The 15,620-nt window shown below is 46.5% G+C and overlaps 2 protein-coding genes across 2 annotated transcripts; both read left to right on the plus strand.

The window, feature by feature from the left end:
* The first annotated feature begins 910 nt into the window (after positions 1–910).
* Positions 911–3,971, plus strand: LOC136533368 (zinc finger protein CONSTANS-LIKE 13-like). The gene is made up of 4 exons (XM_066525925.1): positions 911–1,652; positions 1,784–2,017; positions 3,086–3,483; positions 3,565–3,971. Exons 1-4 carry the CDS (start codon positions 1,104–1,106, stop codon positions 3,656–3,658), a joined length of 1,275 nt encoding a protein of 424 aa, XP_066382022.1. The 5' UTR covers positions 911–1,103; the 3' UTR covers positions 3,659–3,971.
* A 2,323-nt stretch (positions 3,972–6,294) lies between these two features.
* On the plus strand, positions 6,295–8,254 carry LOC136533371 (inactive beta-amylase 9-like). The gene is made up of 2 exons (XM_066525928.1): positions 6,295–7,111; positions 7,204–8,254. The coding sequence occupies exons 1-2, from the start codon at positions 6,398–6,400 to the stop codon at positions 8,080–8,082; spliced, it is 1,593 nt and encodes a 530-aa protein (XP_066382025.1). The 5' UTR covers positions 6,295–6,397; the 3' UTR covers positions 8,083–8,254.
* Positions 8,255–15,620: the final 7,366 nt, after the last annotated feature.

Here is a 15,620-nt window from a genome sequence, read left to right on the forward strand (position 1 = left end):
CAAATTATTAAGTGTTTGGTTGATAACTAAACTTAGACAATAAAAAATATAGTGTATAGAGTTAAAAAAAAATCTAGATTCTCTTAGATACGGGCCATATTTAGATGGCCGCTGAATCGGCGCCGCCAAATTTCGACATATACTGTAGCTACTGTAGCGTTTTGTTTTTATTTGATAATAATTGTCCAATCGTTGACTAATTAGGCTCAAAACGTTCGTATCGCAAAGTATAACTAAACTGTGCAATTAGTTTTTGATTTCGTCAACATTTAGTACTCCATGCATGTACCACAAGTTTAATGTGATGGGAAATCTTCTTTTTGCATAGTGCCAAATTCTGAAATTTAAGAAAACTAAACATGGCCACGGTAAAATGTAACTTTTAAGTTTTCCAGCTACACTTGTCTAAAACTGCTGTGGAGTATCATGACCTGGAAGTAGGAACCAAACAATCCTACCACGTTGGTATCAAACGGCCGTGGTAGGTTGTGTTGTACCTCCCCCAACTCTCTTCTCCACCGCGGCGTCTATTAAGGTCCTGTTTGGTAAGACTTTTTTACCGGCTTCAGGAGCCATTTGAAGCCGTTTTCTGCCAAACGGGGTAAAGTGAAATAGCTTCACTGGTGAAACCCCTAAAAACATGCTCTCACAGTGATTTGGGGTGGGATGGAGCCAAAAAAAAAGTGGTTTCTTCCGGCTCCTCCAGGCCCCTAAAAACATGCTCTCACAGGGAAGCCATTTTACCAAATGGTTTATCAAAACCGCTTCAGCTCCACCGGTGAAACTGTTCGTGGAGCTGAAGTAAAAAAAAATAACTTCACTAGTGAAGTGAAATCCTACCAAACGAGGCATGAATGTTTGTAGTTTTGCTAGGCATGGATCCCATCAATCATAGAGGCCTTGCACTCGCACCGTCGGGCGACACGAGACTACAAGAGTCATGTGAAGAGAGTAGCGACGAGTGAGGGTGATCGTGCGAGCTGTAACGTCTCGATCGGCATCTCTCCCTTTCGCGCCATCAATCCTGTGCCTCCTCACTGCAAATCGCGCTCGCATTCCTCCTCTCAACCAGATTCCCCCGGGTCTTGTCGCAAGTGGAACCCATGTCCGCCGCGGACGCAGCCAGCGGCAAGGAGGCGCCGGCGCCGGCGTGCGAATCCTGCACGAGCCTGCCGGCGGTCGTGTACTGCCGGGCCGACTCCGCGATGCTGTGCCTGCCGTGCGACCGCCACGTGCACGGTGCCAACGCCGTGTCCTCCTGCCACGTCCGGGCGCCGCTCTGCACCGGCTGCCGCGCCACCGCCGCCACCGCCACCGCCACCGCCACCGCAGGCGGCAGCTTCCTCTGCACCAACTGCCACTTTGGGTCGAAGGAGGAGGGGCGGCACCGGGACGGCGGCGACCCGCAGCCTCTCCACCACGACCGTGGCGCCGTGGAAGGGTACGCCGGATGCCCCTCGATCGCCGAGCTCGCGGCCATCCTCGGCGTCGCCGGGTACGACGAGAAGGCGGCGGCGGCTGCTGCCGGGGAAGGCGCGTGGTGGCCCGCCTCCGCCTGGGAGGAGCCCCAGGTGCTCCGCCTGGAGGACGTGATCGTTCCCACCACATCTTGCCACGGCCTCCAGCCGCTCCTCACGCCGCTGTCCCCAAAGGTACGGTACTGCCGATGCTGCCACCGCCTGCTACAACAGCCACGGCTCATTGTCGGGCAAAAAGAACGAACAAAAAAAACTATTTTTCCTCTTCTCTAATGGTTGTCTTGATTTGGTGACTGGTGAGCTAGAACCGGAGTTCCAGCGGTGAGATGGCTGACGAGGTCATCCGGCAGCTGGGTGAGCTCGCCAAGTTGGAGGCAGCGGTGGCGGCGGCTTGCGCAGAGATGGAGCCGGCTGACGGCGAGCAGCTGCCTCCATGGGCGTCGCCGGAGCTTGCCATTGGACACGCCGACTTCGGGGTTCTCGACGCTGACGCCGCCTGGCATGATGCAGCAACCATCGCAGCTGTGCCTTCCACTGAGGTTTGGTTCAGTGTTCACTGTTCAGTCACTTCTCTACGCACCACTGTACGCTACAGTATCTATCTACTAACTCTGATTTATTAACCCCAAACTAAACCGAATGGATCCTATCAACCTTGCAATTTTGTCGATGTTGTTTAATTGGCTATATATATGCCCTGTTTGCTTAGCTGATAAGCCATGGCTAGACGTACCGTTGTCTGATTTGTCGTGAGAGAAAAATAATGTTTGTCAGCTGAAAAAGTACGACTTATAAACCAAGGGAACATAAGGATAGTAGGGGAAAAAGTGAATTGTCTCTTGAGTTGTCCTTTTGACCGTGTAAGATTATGTCTGAAATTTTCTAAAAATTCAAACACCTGAAACCATTTTAAAACCACCATGAAAGTTGCCGACTGTCTGAGCCGTGAAACTAGCCAATAGGACCCCATTAAATTTCCATGCAACGACATGAACAGTGACCATTATGGGACATAGGTATAAGTGGTGTTTGGACCCGGTGACTAAAATTTAGGAGGTGTATCGGGAGAATATTGCACGTAGTGTACTAAAATTTAGGAGGTGTATCGGGAGGATATTGCACGTAGTGTTCGAATACTAGTAAAAAAAATAAATTACATAATCCGTCAGTACTCCATGAGACGGATTTTTTAAGCATAATTAATTTGTCATTAGCGCATGTTACCGTAGCACCACATTGTCAAATCATGAACTAATTAGACTTAAAAGATTCATCTCGTAAATTAGTCGCAAACTATGCAATTAGTTTTGTAATTAGTCTATATTTAATACTCATGCATGTATCAAATATTCGATGGGACAATGACTAAAATTTAGGAGAAACAACCAAACACCACCTTAACTGCGTCCAACAAACAAGTGTACGGTCTATGAACTCTGGTTTTAATGTGAGTTGCCAACAAACCCTTTCAGTACAACGTTGCAATTGCAAAGGCAAGAAGATATTTCAGGTTTTGAGTAGATGTAGTAGGTAGTAGCAGGGCTAAAACGGAAAGAATCAGCTTGATCAGCCGTCTCCTCAGTTGCAGTAGTTTCGTTTGGTCACAGGAGCAGGAATCGTGGATCGCGACCGGCTGCGACGTCCACGCGTGCCGGACGGAGGAGGAGGAGGCGCGCGAGCACGCTGCTCTGGCTCCGGCGCCGGCGCCGGCACCGACCGAGCCGTGCCTGTCCACGTTCGTGGAGATGTCAGAGATCTGCCCCACCAGCGTCGTCACCCTCAGCCACGGCGGGGTTGGCGGCGGCGGCACCGCCGACGTCGACAACAGCGGGAAGCCAGACGCGGAGACAGCCCCGCGGCCACAGCCGGCCACGACGGCGCCGGCGCCGGCGGTGCTGGTGCCGGTGCCGGAGCTGGTGATGGAGAAGAAGGGCGGCTACGACGTGGCCTACCCCGACCGCGGCACGGTGATCTCGCGCTACAAGGAGAAGCGGAAGAACAGGAGGTGAGCGATCGAGCCGTCGTCGTCGCCACGCGTGTCGGCACCTTTCTCATGCATGTCGCTCGCTGCTCTCGCACGTTGCAGGTTCGACAAGCAGATCCGGTACGAGTCGCGCAAGGCCCGCGCCGACGGCCGGATGCGGATCAAGGGGCGGTTCGCCAAGTCCGGCGAGGTCTGAGACGCGCGCGTGCATGCGGGAGCTCCTTCGATCAGCCGTACGTCGTCGACGGCGACGAACGAACTAGCTAGTGACGGCATGCGTTTCTCGTGGGTTGTTTGGTTGGTTTCGCAGCTCGCTCTGCTCGCCTCGCACGTGTTGTTGCCGCCGGCTGCCGGTCACGAGGACGCACTGTGCTTCCGGGCAGCAGAACTGAGTAAATAAATCAACTACTCGTACTGTACTAGTCTACTGTACGGTGAATAGAGCCGATCCGTGCTTCCTCTTATGTCGCCTACTCTCGCACACTCCTTTAATTCAACACGGCTCCACCACCAAGTTTCATCTCGATTTGAAGTGTGTGTTAGGAAGTGATGAGAATCGAGGTTGAACATGAGAAAAAAGATTATTACGTGGAAAAAAAATCTTACAACGAAAAACCTAAGAAAAAACCACTGGCATGGATCGACGATCTTCGTTATATGAGGTGTGCTTACAAAATATAGGAAATGAGATGAGTAGTCTTCTATTCCCGTGCAGTTTACAAAAGGTGTATATAAGAGGACCAACAAAACTGACTACATTAAAACATGGAAACGAGTCTACTAGTCACGTAACCCAAACCGCACGCCATACAGGCGTCTACACACTACTACATTAGAATTCGGACCGTGCTCTAACAAACTCCATCTTGTACCCAGTGAAGCATCATCAACAACTCACTTCAATAATAAATAATCACCAACTTCAAAAGTCACTAGGATTTAAACTTTAATATCAACTAAGCTTTAGCATAGCTTATTAGCTCCGGAAACAAACTTTGTCGGCATATCAGCGAGATTGTCATGCGTGCTTATCTTCCATACCTTAACACCACCATCAGTAATGACACCTAGAATAAAATGATATCTCAAATTGTGTAACAAGGATAAAATGACATCGTGCATGTACACCTTAACATTCATTCCAAATAACCGAAAAGAATGGTACTTAGAATCAGCGGCGAAGCCCGTGCATATGTGTCGGGGTTATGCGACCCCGATAACTTTGTACGAATCAGTGGAACCCCGCGTATTCCGGCTAGCTACGACCCCATTAAATTGAGTTCATGAATCTGTGTGACCCCGACAGCAGTTTAGTCTAGATTCGCCGCTGCTTAGAATATTGGATTTTCTATCTCTAGCAATTTCCGTATCTAGAATATAGAATCATATGCTTAGAACTAGCTCGTACGAAAGATATGCATGGTGGGCTGCAGCCCAGTTCTTCGTAAAGTCTTGAACCGTACAAGCTGAATTCAGTGTAGCTGGAATTGGATAAATCCCTCCGTTCACTAAAGATCTTGAGGTATTTTAACTATAAATAAATAATATAATATGAAATATTTTTACGTATATATTTGGTTAAACTTTAGAGGTGTTAACTAAAAATGCATCTAAAATTACATTCTTTAGAGCGACTGTGCAAGAGCACGTGCGTGCAACAGATTGGATCTAGGTAGAAATCATCGATCACATATACAATTCCATGTCCCGAGTCATTTGTATCTTTATATATAGGGTTTGTATGGTAGGGCTTCTCTCTGGCGGCTCCAACTCTTTCGGAGGAGCCCTACCAAACGGTTTAGTAGAAGGAGAAAACCACTTTTCAGTAAAAATGGAAAAGCTAGAGCCGTTTTAGAGGATCCACAATTGGTAGCTACTTAAAAATGACAACGACTCTTCCGGCCCCCAAACACACCCATAGTGTGTAATCTGGCATAGACAGTCTTGCTACGGGCATGAATTTATGCGTAACAATACCAGTAACATAACACGTCCCAAGTAGGTTCACAGTTAAAAATTTGTAGAGTAGTTACCAACATAAGATTCGTATTTTTGAATCACTAGAAGCAATATTTTCATAAAATACAATTCACATTTGTAAAACTACATATATTATATAAATTAATGTTTAAAGCTAGAAATGTTTGGCATAGAACAAAGCTAATAAAATATGTAAAATAACGAAGGGAGTAGCAGCACCGGACATTTTTACTCGCCCGTTTTACGGCAGAAATTTATATCCATTTTTTCTGAAACATACTTATATTTGTTCCAGTATAATAATAGAAAAAAGAGTTTCATGGCTAGAAAAAGCTTGCAATGTTCTAAATAAAAGAAGAAAAATAAACATTACGTGATGGATTACAGTCGCATCGTATGTTTAGTGGCTTCATCTCACTTCCAATCGCGAATCTCCTGTTATATGTAATAATCCACAAAAGAGAGGAAAAAACCGCGCTAATCATACGCGCCAAAACGCCCTGAATCGTCCGTCGGCTGTGTCGCCGAACATCGAACAAGGCAATGGAGCTTGTTCGACAGGACTGAAAAATACTGTTCCGGCTGATTGTTGTGAGAGAAAAATACTGTTCTAACAGGACGTAAACAGTGCTTCTGTGAGTGTCAGAATAAGTCAGCCGGCCGGCTTAAAGCCACCGGACCCCGGAGCGCGGGGGCCCACCTCACCATGACGCACGCACGTCCACGCCGAGCTCTGCGGCTGCCAACGCGCGCGCCGCGGCCACCCCTTTCCCTTTCCCCCGTCCATTTCCGGCCACCCATAAATACTCGCCAGGGGACGCAAAAAGCAACCGAGCCGGCCAGCGAGCGTTCCGCGACACGTCCCCTTCTCGCCCTCCTTCTGCCTTGGCTCGTGCAGCGCGCGCACGCACGCACGTACAGACATTCTGTCCGCCGGACAGCTTGGTCGATCGCCATGGAGACCGTGCCGGCGATGATGATGACGCAGGTGGCGTCGGCGTCAGCGACGCGCCGACCGCAGGGCACCCGGGGCCCGGGTGCTGCACGCACGCTGAACAGGGTCGCGTTCCCACCGGCGCGGCATGGTGGCTGCAGCGCTAGCAGGGACCTCAGGGCCGCCGGGCTCGTCGGCCGCTTCTTCGGCGCCGGCGAGCACAGCAGCAAGAGCCACGAGGTGGACGACCCGGCCCCGGCGAGGCTGTTCGTGGGCCTGCCCATCGACTCCGTCACGGACGGCGCGACGGTGAACAGCGCGGCGGCGATCGCGGCGGGGATCCGGGCGGTCCGGCTGCTGGGCGCGGACGGCGTGGAGCTGCCGGTGTTCTGGTCGGTGGCGCAGCCCGAGTCCCCCGACAGGTTCAGCTGGGCCGGGTACCAGGCCGTGGCGGACATGGTGCGCGCCGAGGGCCTCAGCCTCCGCGTGTCGCTCCGCACCCACGGCACGCCCGGCGCCGGCGTCCCCACGCTGCCTTCCTGGGTCAGCGGCGTCGCCGCCGACGACCCCGAGATCTTCTTCACCGACCGATCCGGGGGCCGACACGACGGGTGCCTCTCCTTCGCCATCGACGACCTCCCCGTGCTCCACGGCAAGTCCCCGCTCCAGCTCTACGAGGCCTTCTTCCGCAGCTTCGCCGTCGCGTTCGACGACTTCTTCGACTCCACCATCACCGTAACATACATGCATTCCGTTGGTTGTTGCATTGCATGCATATGCATGCGTGGCCAGTGTTTCACGGACACGCGCTTCTCGTTGCGCTGCAGGACGTGACGGTAGGGCTCGGCGCGCACGGCGTGCTCCGGTACCCGTCGTACCCGCCGGGGAGCGACGCCCGCAAGTTCACGGGGATGGGCGAGTTCCAGTGCTACGACAAGTACATGCTCCAGCAGCTGCGGCAGCACGCCGTGGAGGAAGGCCACGCGATGTGGGGTCTGGCGGGGCCGCACGACGCGCCGCGGTACCACGACTCGCCGGACTCGTGCGGCTTCTTCAGGGAGCGCGGCGGCTCCTGGGAGACTACCTACGGCGACTTCTTCCTGTCGTGGTACGCCGGGCAGCTGGTGGGGCACGGCGACCGCGTCCTGGGCACGGCCAACGCCGTGTTCGGAGGCAAGCCCGTGGAGCTGTCGGCCAAGATCCCGTTCATGCACTGGTGGCACGGGGCGCGGTCGCGCCCCGCCGAGGCGGCGGCGGGATTCTACAAGAGCAACCAGAAGAACGGGTACAGCCCCGTGGCCAAGATGTTCGCGCGCCACGGCTGCACCATGGTGGTGCCCGGGATGGACGTGTGCATGAACAAGCAGCACCACAGCACGGGGTCCAGCCCGGACACGCTGCTGGTGCAGATGAAGAACGCGTGCCGCCGCCACGGCGCGCGCATCGCCGGCGAGAACGCGTCGCTCGTCATGACGCACACCAGCAGCTTCTCGCGCATCCGCAGCAACATCCTCACCACCGAGCTCATGCGGCCCTGCCACTTCACGTACCAGCGCATGGGCGCCGAGTTCTTCTCGCCCGACCACTTCCCGCAGTTCATGGAGTTCGTGCGCAGCGTCGTGTGCGGCGAGTGGGACGAGGACGACGAGGAGCGCGGCATGGCTGTGCCAGGCAATGCCAGAGCCACGGAGGCCAAGGTGGCCTGAAGTTTCAACTCATCACCACCATGCCTCAGTCAGCTGTCTCATTATATTTAGAGTGCCAAAATACTTGCAAATAATATTTCCGCTGGTACTATTTCTCGCTACTAGATTTAGCTGAGTATTAGTGGATCAGGGTTGCAAATGCGCAATCCCATATGCATTTTTCTTTTGGCGTTTTTTATTTTGTATTTGGAGGCTTTATTACTTGTTAATATATTGTCTCAACTTGAGACCATTTATATTATATGGCGATGCTATATTTTAGACTTTCAGTCAAGTTTTCTCCGTCGACGATATAACATAGAACGAAAGAGAAATCAGATCTTCAACACTCGGTGCTTTTGGAGGCCAAGTTGTTATGGCCTCTGGTTGTACCCCGAGTATGAGTAGTCCGTTCTGTCAAACTTGGGAAGCTATTTGCGCTGCTTGCGCATGTAATTATCTTTTCTTCTTATTAATATATGCCGGCTATGTGCCGGATCTTTCAAAAAAAAAAAAGATCTTCAACATTTGTATATACTTAAGGGAATGTAATGAAATGGCTTCTGGCACCTTACAAGGGTCATTTCAAACAGCAGGGTTGCATAGATAGATACTTGCATAGACAGATACAAAGTATGATCTCACTGTGATACTATGGCCCTGTTCGCTGGGAGAAATTTGGAGGAATCTGGATAAATCTGGAGGAATTTGTGAGAGAGTGAACAGTGAAAATCAGCCGTGCACAGTGAATCCGGCTGATTTTCTTACCCGCCGAACTGCCACTGTTCACTCTCTCACAAATTCCTCCAGATTCCTCTAAATTCCTCCCAGCGAACAGGGCCATAGTATCACAGTGAGATGGCCAAACAACACTGAATCGAAAGTGAAATAGTGCTACTATTTTTTAGGGAATTTTCCGCTGCTACTAATTTAGATGATGAGAAGAGCAAGATGATCCAATTATTAGTGTATCAAGGTTGCAAATGTAGGGGGGCTTGAGCCCCCGGCACCCGCGCTAGATCTGTCCGAGCTGGGGTCATTTCAAATTCAAATAGCAGGGTTGCATAGATATAGATACACACATGTATGATGGGAAAATTGGTTCTATAGCATTGAAAGATCGTGACATTTGGAAAATTACTGCTACTATTTTCGAGGGTAAATTTCGCTGCCGAACTGGGGCCATTTCAAATTCAAATAGAGAAAATAGATTCCATAGCATCGAAAGTTCGTGACATTTGGAAAATACCATAGGAAAGTTTACCGGTCCGTAAAATACCATTGAAAGTGAGGATCCGTTCCAAAATGTAGCAGTCTATTACTTCCGCTGTTTGACGGCATTGGTTGGCCTCGACTGAAAGGTCCTAGTATGGCTAGAGGGGGGGTGAATAGCCTATTTAAAAATCTATAAATCAACTAGAGCAATTTGATTAGTATGACAAATAGCGTAATGCAAACTTGCTCTAGCTCTACAAGGGTTGCAAGCCACCTATCCGACACTTCTAGTTGCAATGTTAAATAAGGCACACAAACTTACTAGTCTAAAGAGCTCAACTAGATGAATGTAAATAACAAAGCAAGCTCTCAATTCTAATTACACTAAAGAGCTTGTATCAACTAGTTTGTAAGAATGTAAACAAGCAAGTAGGGTGATTATACCGCCGTGTAGTTGATGAACCAATCACAAGATGAAGATCAAGCCAATCACCGGGAGAATGCAAATGACAAGAGACAACCGATTTTTCTCCCGAGGTTCACGTGTTTATCAACCACCAAGAGAAACACCGACTCGTGCCGATCCTCCACCACTGCTCCAATCGTCTAGGTGGTGGCAACCACTAAGAGAAACAAGCGAAATCCACAGCGCAACACAAATACCAAGTGCCACTAGATACAATCACTCAAGCAATACACTTGGATTCTCTCCCAATCTCACAATGATGATGGATCAATGATGGAGATGAGTGGGAGGACTTTGGTTAAGCTCACAAGATTGTTATGTCAATGAAAATATACAAGAGTACTCCCTTGAGCCGACCATGGGGCTATAAATAGAACCCCCATCAAATAGAGCTGTTATACTCCTTCACTGGGCAAAAACGCGCTCTGACCGGACGCTCCGGTCATACTGACTGGACGCTGGCCCTCAGCGTCCGGTCGCCCGATGGACGCCACGCGTCACCAGCTTCAAACGCTGTTCGTCAGATTTCAACGGCTACGAAGCTGACCGGACGCTCCGGTAAAACTGACCGGACGCTGAAGCCCCAGCGTCCGGTCGTTTCCAGTAAGCTCCCCGAGGCATATTTTTTCGACCGGACACGTCCGGTCCACCTTGACCGAACACAGACCAGCGTCCGGTGCAATACCCTAGCCACTGTGCCTTCTGACAGCTCAACCAGACGTAGCCTTTCAGCGTCCGGTCGCTGAGTGACCCAGCGTCCGGTCAGTAGACCGACGCCAGCATCATTTTGACCAACTCTATTTCAACTCTAACTTCTTCACCCTTGCTCAAATGTGGCAACCACCAAGAATTTTGCATCCAGCGTAATAGAAAATAGGCATTTCATTTTCTCGAAAGCGCCGAATCCCTACAAACACCACCTCCTTTGTAGATGTGCCAACACCACCAAGTGTATCACCTTGTACACAAGTGTTAGCATGTTTTCACAAATATTTTCAAGGGTGTTAGCACTCCACTAGATCCTAAATGTATATGCAATGAGTTAGAGCATCTAGTGGCACTTTGATAACCGTATTCTGATACGAGTTTCACTCCTCTTAATAGTACGACTATCTATCCTAAATGTGATCACACTCACTAAGTGTCTTGATCACTAAAACAAAATAGCTCCTACATTTTATACCTTTGCCTTGAGCCTTTTATTTTTCTCTTTCTTCTTTTCCAAGTTTAAGCATTTGACCATCACCATTGTCATGATCTTCGCCATTGCTTCATCACTTGGAGTAGTGCTACCTATCTCATAATCATCTTGATACACTAGGTTAGCACTTAGGGTTTCATCAATTAACCAAAACCAAACTAGAGCTTTCAATCTCTCCCTTTTTGGTAATTGATGACAACCCTTATATAAAGATATAAATTAAAGTTTATTTGAATCCATGTTGCTTGCCCAAGCATATTTACCATGTGTAAAGGATATGGACAAGTTTCATGAACTCTAAATGGTAGTAACTGCTCCCCCTACATATGTGCTAAGAGTTTGGATTGTAGCTTGCATATAAGCTTAGATAGGAAATATAGGAGTCAATTTCTACCAAGTGATGCTAAGGTATAAGAGATGGACCTTTAAAGCGTGATACCAATCGGAGTGCACCAATATACCATCCTTAGCATCATTAGTAACTAGACATACATAAAAACTAGAATACCCCCATTAGATCAATATTAAAAGCAAGGGTCTAGTTTTCATAATGTGAGCATGAGTCTAGTTACCTTTAGCCTATGCATGCTAGTTTTTCATTTCATCATTCAAACCTATAACTAGCATACACCACACAAGCATAGATGTTGAAACTTAGAATTTGTACCATGCGAGCAAATATATGAAATGTTCATTCAAATGTATCATACAAGTTTATGAGCTTGCTCTCCCTACTTGTGTGCTCAAAATTTTAATTGATCCCTTTCCTTTAGCATATCTCTCCCCTTATGTCCAATATTCCCCTATCACTCATATCTTTGTTTCTCTCCTCCTTTGTCAACAATTAGCACAAAAGGTGAGCTCAAATTATCGATAGGTTGAGGTGAAATCATGTGAAATGAGGATCATTTTCCCAATTTGGTTCAATCTAGATTACTTGCAAAAGATATTTAACTCGGTTTGATCCAAGGACAAGCTTCTTCACACCTCCAAATAAGGGTTATCTTGTACCATGTTGAGTTAAATACTTATAGCTCATTTTCTAAATCACACACTAGGTTTACAAGCCCACAAACATGTCATATGCTACCACTAGATCATTTCAAACATACAAGCAATAGTGGTACCATATAAGCATCAAATTCATTTGATTTTCATGAATAAGCCTAGGACATGATAGGAATGACTAGATGCACTAAACAAGTCCTTAGTAATGAATGGATGACATGTCAATCAACTTTACCTTGCTTTGCTCGAAGGAGAGGCATGTCATATAATGGGGTGCATCAACACATATTGGAGAAGTCAAGTATGTTCAATTCATTTCTTAGCTTGCAAAACCTCTTCTCATCAAGTGGCTTAGTGAATATGTCGGCAAGTTGATCTTCGGTGCCCACACTCTCTATGCAAATGTCTCCTTTTTGTTGGTGATCTCTTATGAAGTGATGACGGACATCTATATGCTTTGTTCTTGAGTGTTGAACCGGGTTATTGGTGAGCTTTACGGCACTTTCATTGTCACATAGCAATGGCACTTGCTTGAATTTGATTCCAAAGTCATCCAAAGTAATTGTGCACAACAACTACCGGCCAAAATGTACTCTGCTTCGGCGGTTGAAAGTGCTACACTATTTTGCTTCTTTGATGACCAAGATACAAGTGATCTTCCCAATAGTTGACATGTGCCCGTTGTGCTCTTTCTCTCAACTTTGCATCCCGCATAATCGAAATCTGAATATCCAATCAACTCAAATCTTGCTCCTTTGGGATACCATAATCCAACATGTTGTGTATGCTTTAAGTACCTCAATATTTTCTTAATTGCCTTCAAATGACTTTCTCTTGGTGAGGCTTGAAATCTAGCACACATGCATACACTAAACATCACATCCGGCCTTGATGCGGTCATATAGAGTAGGCTTCCAATCATAGACCAATACATCTTTTGATCCATCATGTTGCCACTAGCATCACTATCTAAGCTTCCACTTGTCCCCATTGGTGTACTAATAGCTTTGCTCTCATCCATTTCAAACTTCTTGAGCATGTCCTTGATATACTTGCCTTGACTAACAAATGTGTCATTCTTCATTTGCTTGATTTAAAGACCAAGGAAGTAACTAAGTTCTCCAATCATAGACATCTCAAACTCACTTGCCATCATCTTGCCAAACTCCTCACAAAATTCTTGATTTGTTGACCCAAAGATGATATCATCAACATAGATTTGCATTACAAACAAGTCATTCCCAAGCTTCTTGGTGAAGAGAGTGGTGTCAACCTTTCCCATCTTGAATCCTTTAGAGAGTAGGAAATCCCTCAATCTCTCATACCATGCTCTTGGTGCTTGTTTCAATCCATACAAAGCCTTTCTCAACTTGTAAACATGGTTGGGTTTCTTTTCATCTTTAAAACCGGGAGGTTGCTCAACATACACAAGCTCATTGATATACCCATTTAGAAATGCACTCTTCACATCCATTTGATACAACTTAATGTTGTGGGCATAAGCATAAGCTAACAAGATCCTAATCGCTTCTAATCTTGCAACCGAGGCATATGTTTCTCCAAAGTCAAGACCTTCAACTTGAGTGTAACCTTGAGCCACTAATCTTGCTTTGTTCCTTATCACTATCCCATCTTGATCTTGCTTGTTCCAAAAGACTCACTTAGTTCCAATCACATTATGACCCTTAGACCTCTCAACTAACTCTCATACTTGGTTTCTTGTGAAGTTGTTTAGCTCTTCATGCATAGCATTGACCCAATCAACATCATTCAAAGCTTCATCTATCTTCTTAGGCTCAATGGATGACACAAATGAGAAGTGCTCACAAAATGATGCCAATCTTGATCTTGTTTGCACACCTCTTGAAATATCACCAATAATGGTGTCCAATGGATGATCTCTTGCAACATTGGTTGGTTGAAGCACTTGCACTTGATTGCTAGCATTTGATTGATCACTTGATTGAGATGATGAACTAGCCATTTGTTGATCTTGCACATTGCCATTACTAGTGCTTGCTTGGATTTGATCATGAGAACCACTTGCTTGCATATTTGAGTTAGAGAGCACTTGATTCTTGTCATCTTCAATATCAATCACCTCTCTAGGCCTTATATCACCAATGTCCATGTTCTTCATTGCATTGACCAATTAAGTGCCTCTTACATCATCTAGATTCTTATCTTCCTCTTGGGAACCATTTGTTTCATCAAATTCCACATCATGAACCTCCTTAAGAGTACCACTAGCCAAATTCCAAACTCTATAAGCCTTGCTAGTAGTGGAGTAACCAAGCAAGAAACTTTCATCACATTTCTTTTCAAACTTGCTTAATCTAGTGCCTTTCTTCAATATATAGCATTTACATCCAAAACCCGAAAGTATGCTTTGTTGGGCTTTCTTCTATTCAATAGCTCATAGGGTGTCTTCTCCATCATGGAGTGACAATAGAGTCGGTTGCTATAATAGCAAGCCGTGTTGATTACTTCGGCCCAAAATGAATGACTCACATTGTACTCACTCAACATTGATCTTGCCATATCAATCAAGGTTCTATTCTTTCTTTCAATTAGCCCATTTGATTGAGGAGTATACTTGGCCGAGAATTGATGTCTAATTCCAAATTCATCACACAACTCATCAATTTTAGTGTTCTTGAATTCACTACCATTGTCACTTCTAACTTTCTTGATTGTTGTTTCAAACTTATTGTGAATGCCTTTGACAAATGATTTGAATGTTGCAAACACATCACTCTTATCAACAAGAAAGAACACCCATGTGTATCTAGTGAAATCATCCACAATCACAAATCTATATTTGTTTCCACCAATGCTAGTGTATGTGGTTGGTCTAAACAAGTCCATATGCATCAATTCAAATGCCTTAGATGTACTCATCATGCTCTTCTTAGGATGTGTATTACCAACTTGCTTTCTGGCTTGACATGCACTATATAGCTTATCCTTTTCAAATGTGACATCTTTTAAGCCTCTAAGTCATACTTGATCAACTTGTTCAATTGTTTTATTCCAACATGACTAAGCCTTCTATGCCATAACCAACCCATGCTAGACTTAGTGATCAAACATGTTGATAATTGAGCTTCTCTAGCATTGAAATCAACCAAGTATAGATTCTCATATCTAAATCCTTTGAATATCAAGTTAGAGCCATCTACACTTATGATCTCTACATCATCCACACCAAATATGCACTTGAAACCAAGATCACACAATTGAGCTACCGACAATAGGTTGAAATTCAAGCTCTCTACTAGTAGCACATTGGAAATGCTCAAATCATTGGATATCGTAATCTTACCAAGCCCTTTGACCTTGCTTTTGCTATTGTCACCAAATGTGATACTATCAATCCCATTGCTCTTGCTTTCATTGATTGAATTGAACATTCTTGAATCACCGGTCATATGTTGTGTGCACCCACTATCAAGCACCCAATGCCTTCCTTCGGCTTTATAATTTACCTATAAAAGAAGATCAATTCTTTTTAGGTACCCAAACTTGCTTGAGTCCTTGTAGGTTAGTCACCAAGGTCTTTGGTACCCAAATGGCTTTCTTCTTTGGGCCCATAATCGGTGTACCAATGAACTTAGCCTTCACACCATTGGCACCCTTATAAAGCATATAACAAGAATCAAATATGAT

The sequence above is a fragment of the Miscanthus floridulus genome, unplaced genomic scaffold (genome assembly GCF_019320115.1).
Source record: "Miscanthus floridulus cultivar M001 unplaced genomic scaffold, ASM1932011v1 fs_871_2, whole genome shotgun sequence".
Lineage (NCBI taxonomy): Eukaryota > Viridiplantae > Streptophyta > Magnoliopsida > Poales > Poaceae > Miscanthus > Miscanthus floridulus.

What these genes read in the sequence shown, in the direction of transcription:
- LOC136533368 (XM_066525925.1), top strand. Translation starts at nt 1,104, where the DNA reads ATGTCCGCCGCGGACGCAGCCAGCGGCAAGGAGGCGCCGGCGCCGGCG. An exon ending in TCACGCCGCTGTCCCCAAAG is followed by an intron (nt 1,653 to 1,783) that starts GTACGGTACTGC and finishes CTGGTGAGCTAG; the next exon opens with AACCGGAGTTCCAGCGGTGA. An exon ending in CAGCTGTGCCTTCCACTGAG is followed by an intron (nt 2,018 to 3,085) that starts GTTTGGTTCAGT and finishes GTTTGGTCACAG; the next exon opens with GAGCAGGAATCGTGGATCGC.
- LOC136533371 (XM_066525928.1), top strand. Translation starts at nt 6,398, where the DNA reads ATGGAGACCGTGCCGGCGATGATGATGACGCAGGTGGCGTCGGCGTCA. An exon ending in TCTTCGACTCCACCATCACC is followed by an intron (nt 7,112 to 7,203) that starts GTAACATACATG and finishes GTTGCGCTGCAG; the next exon opens with GACGTGACGGTAGGGCTCGG.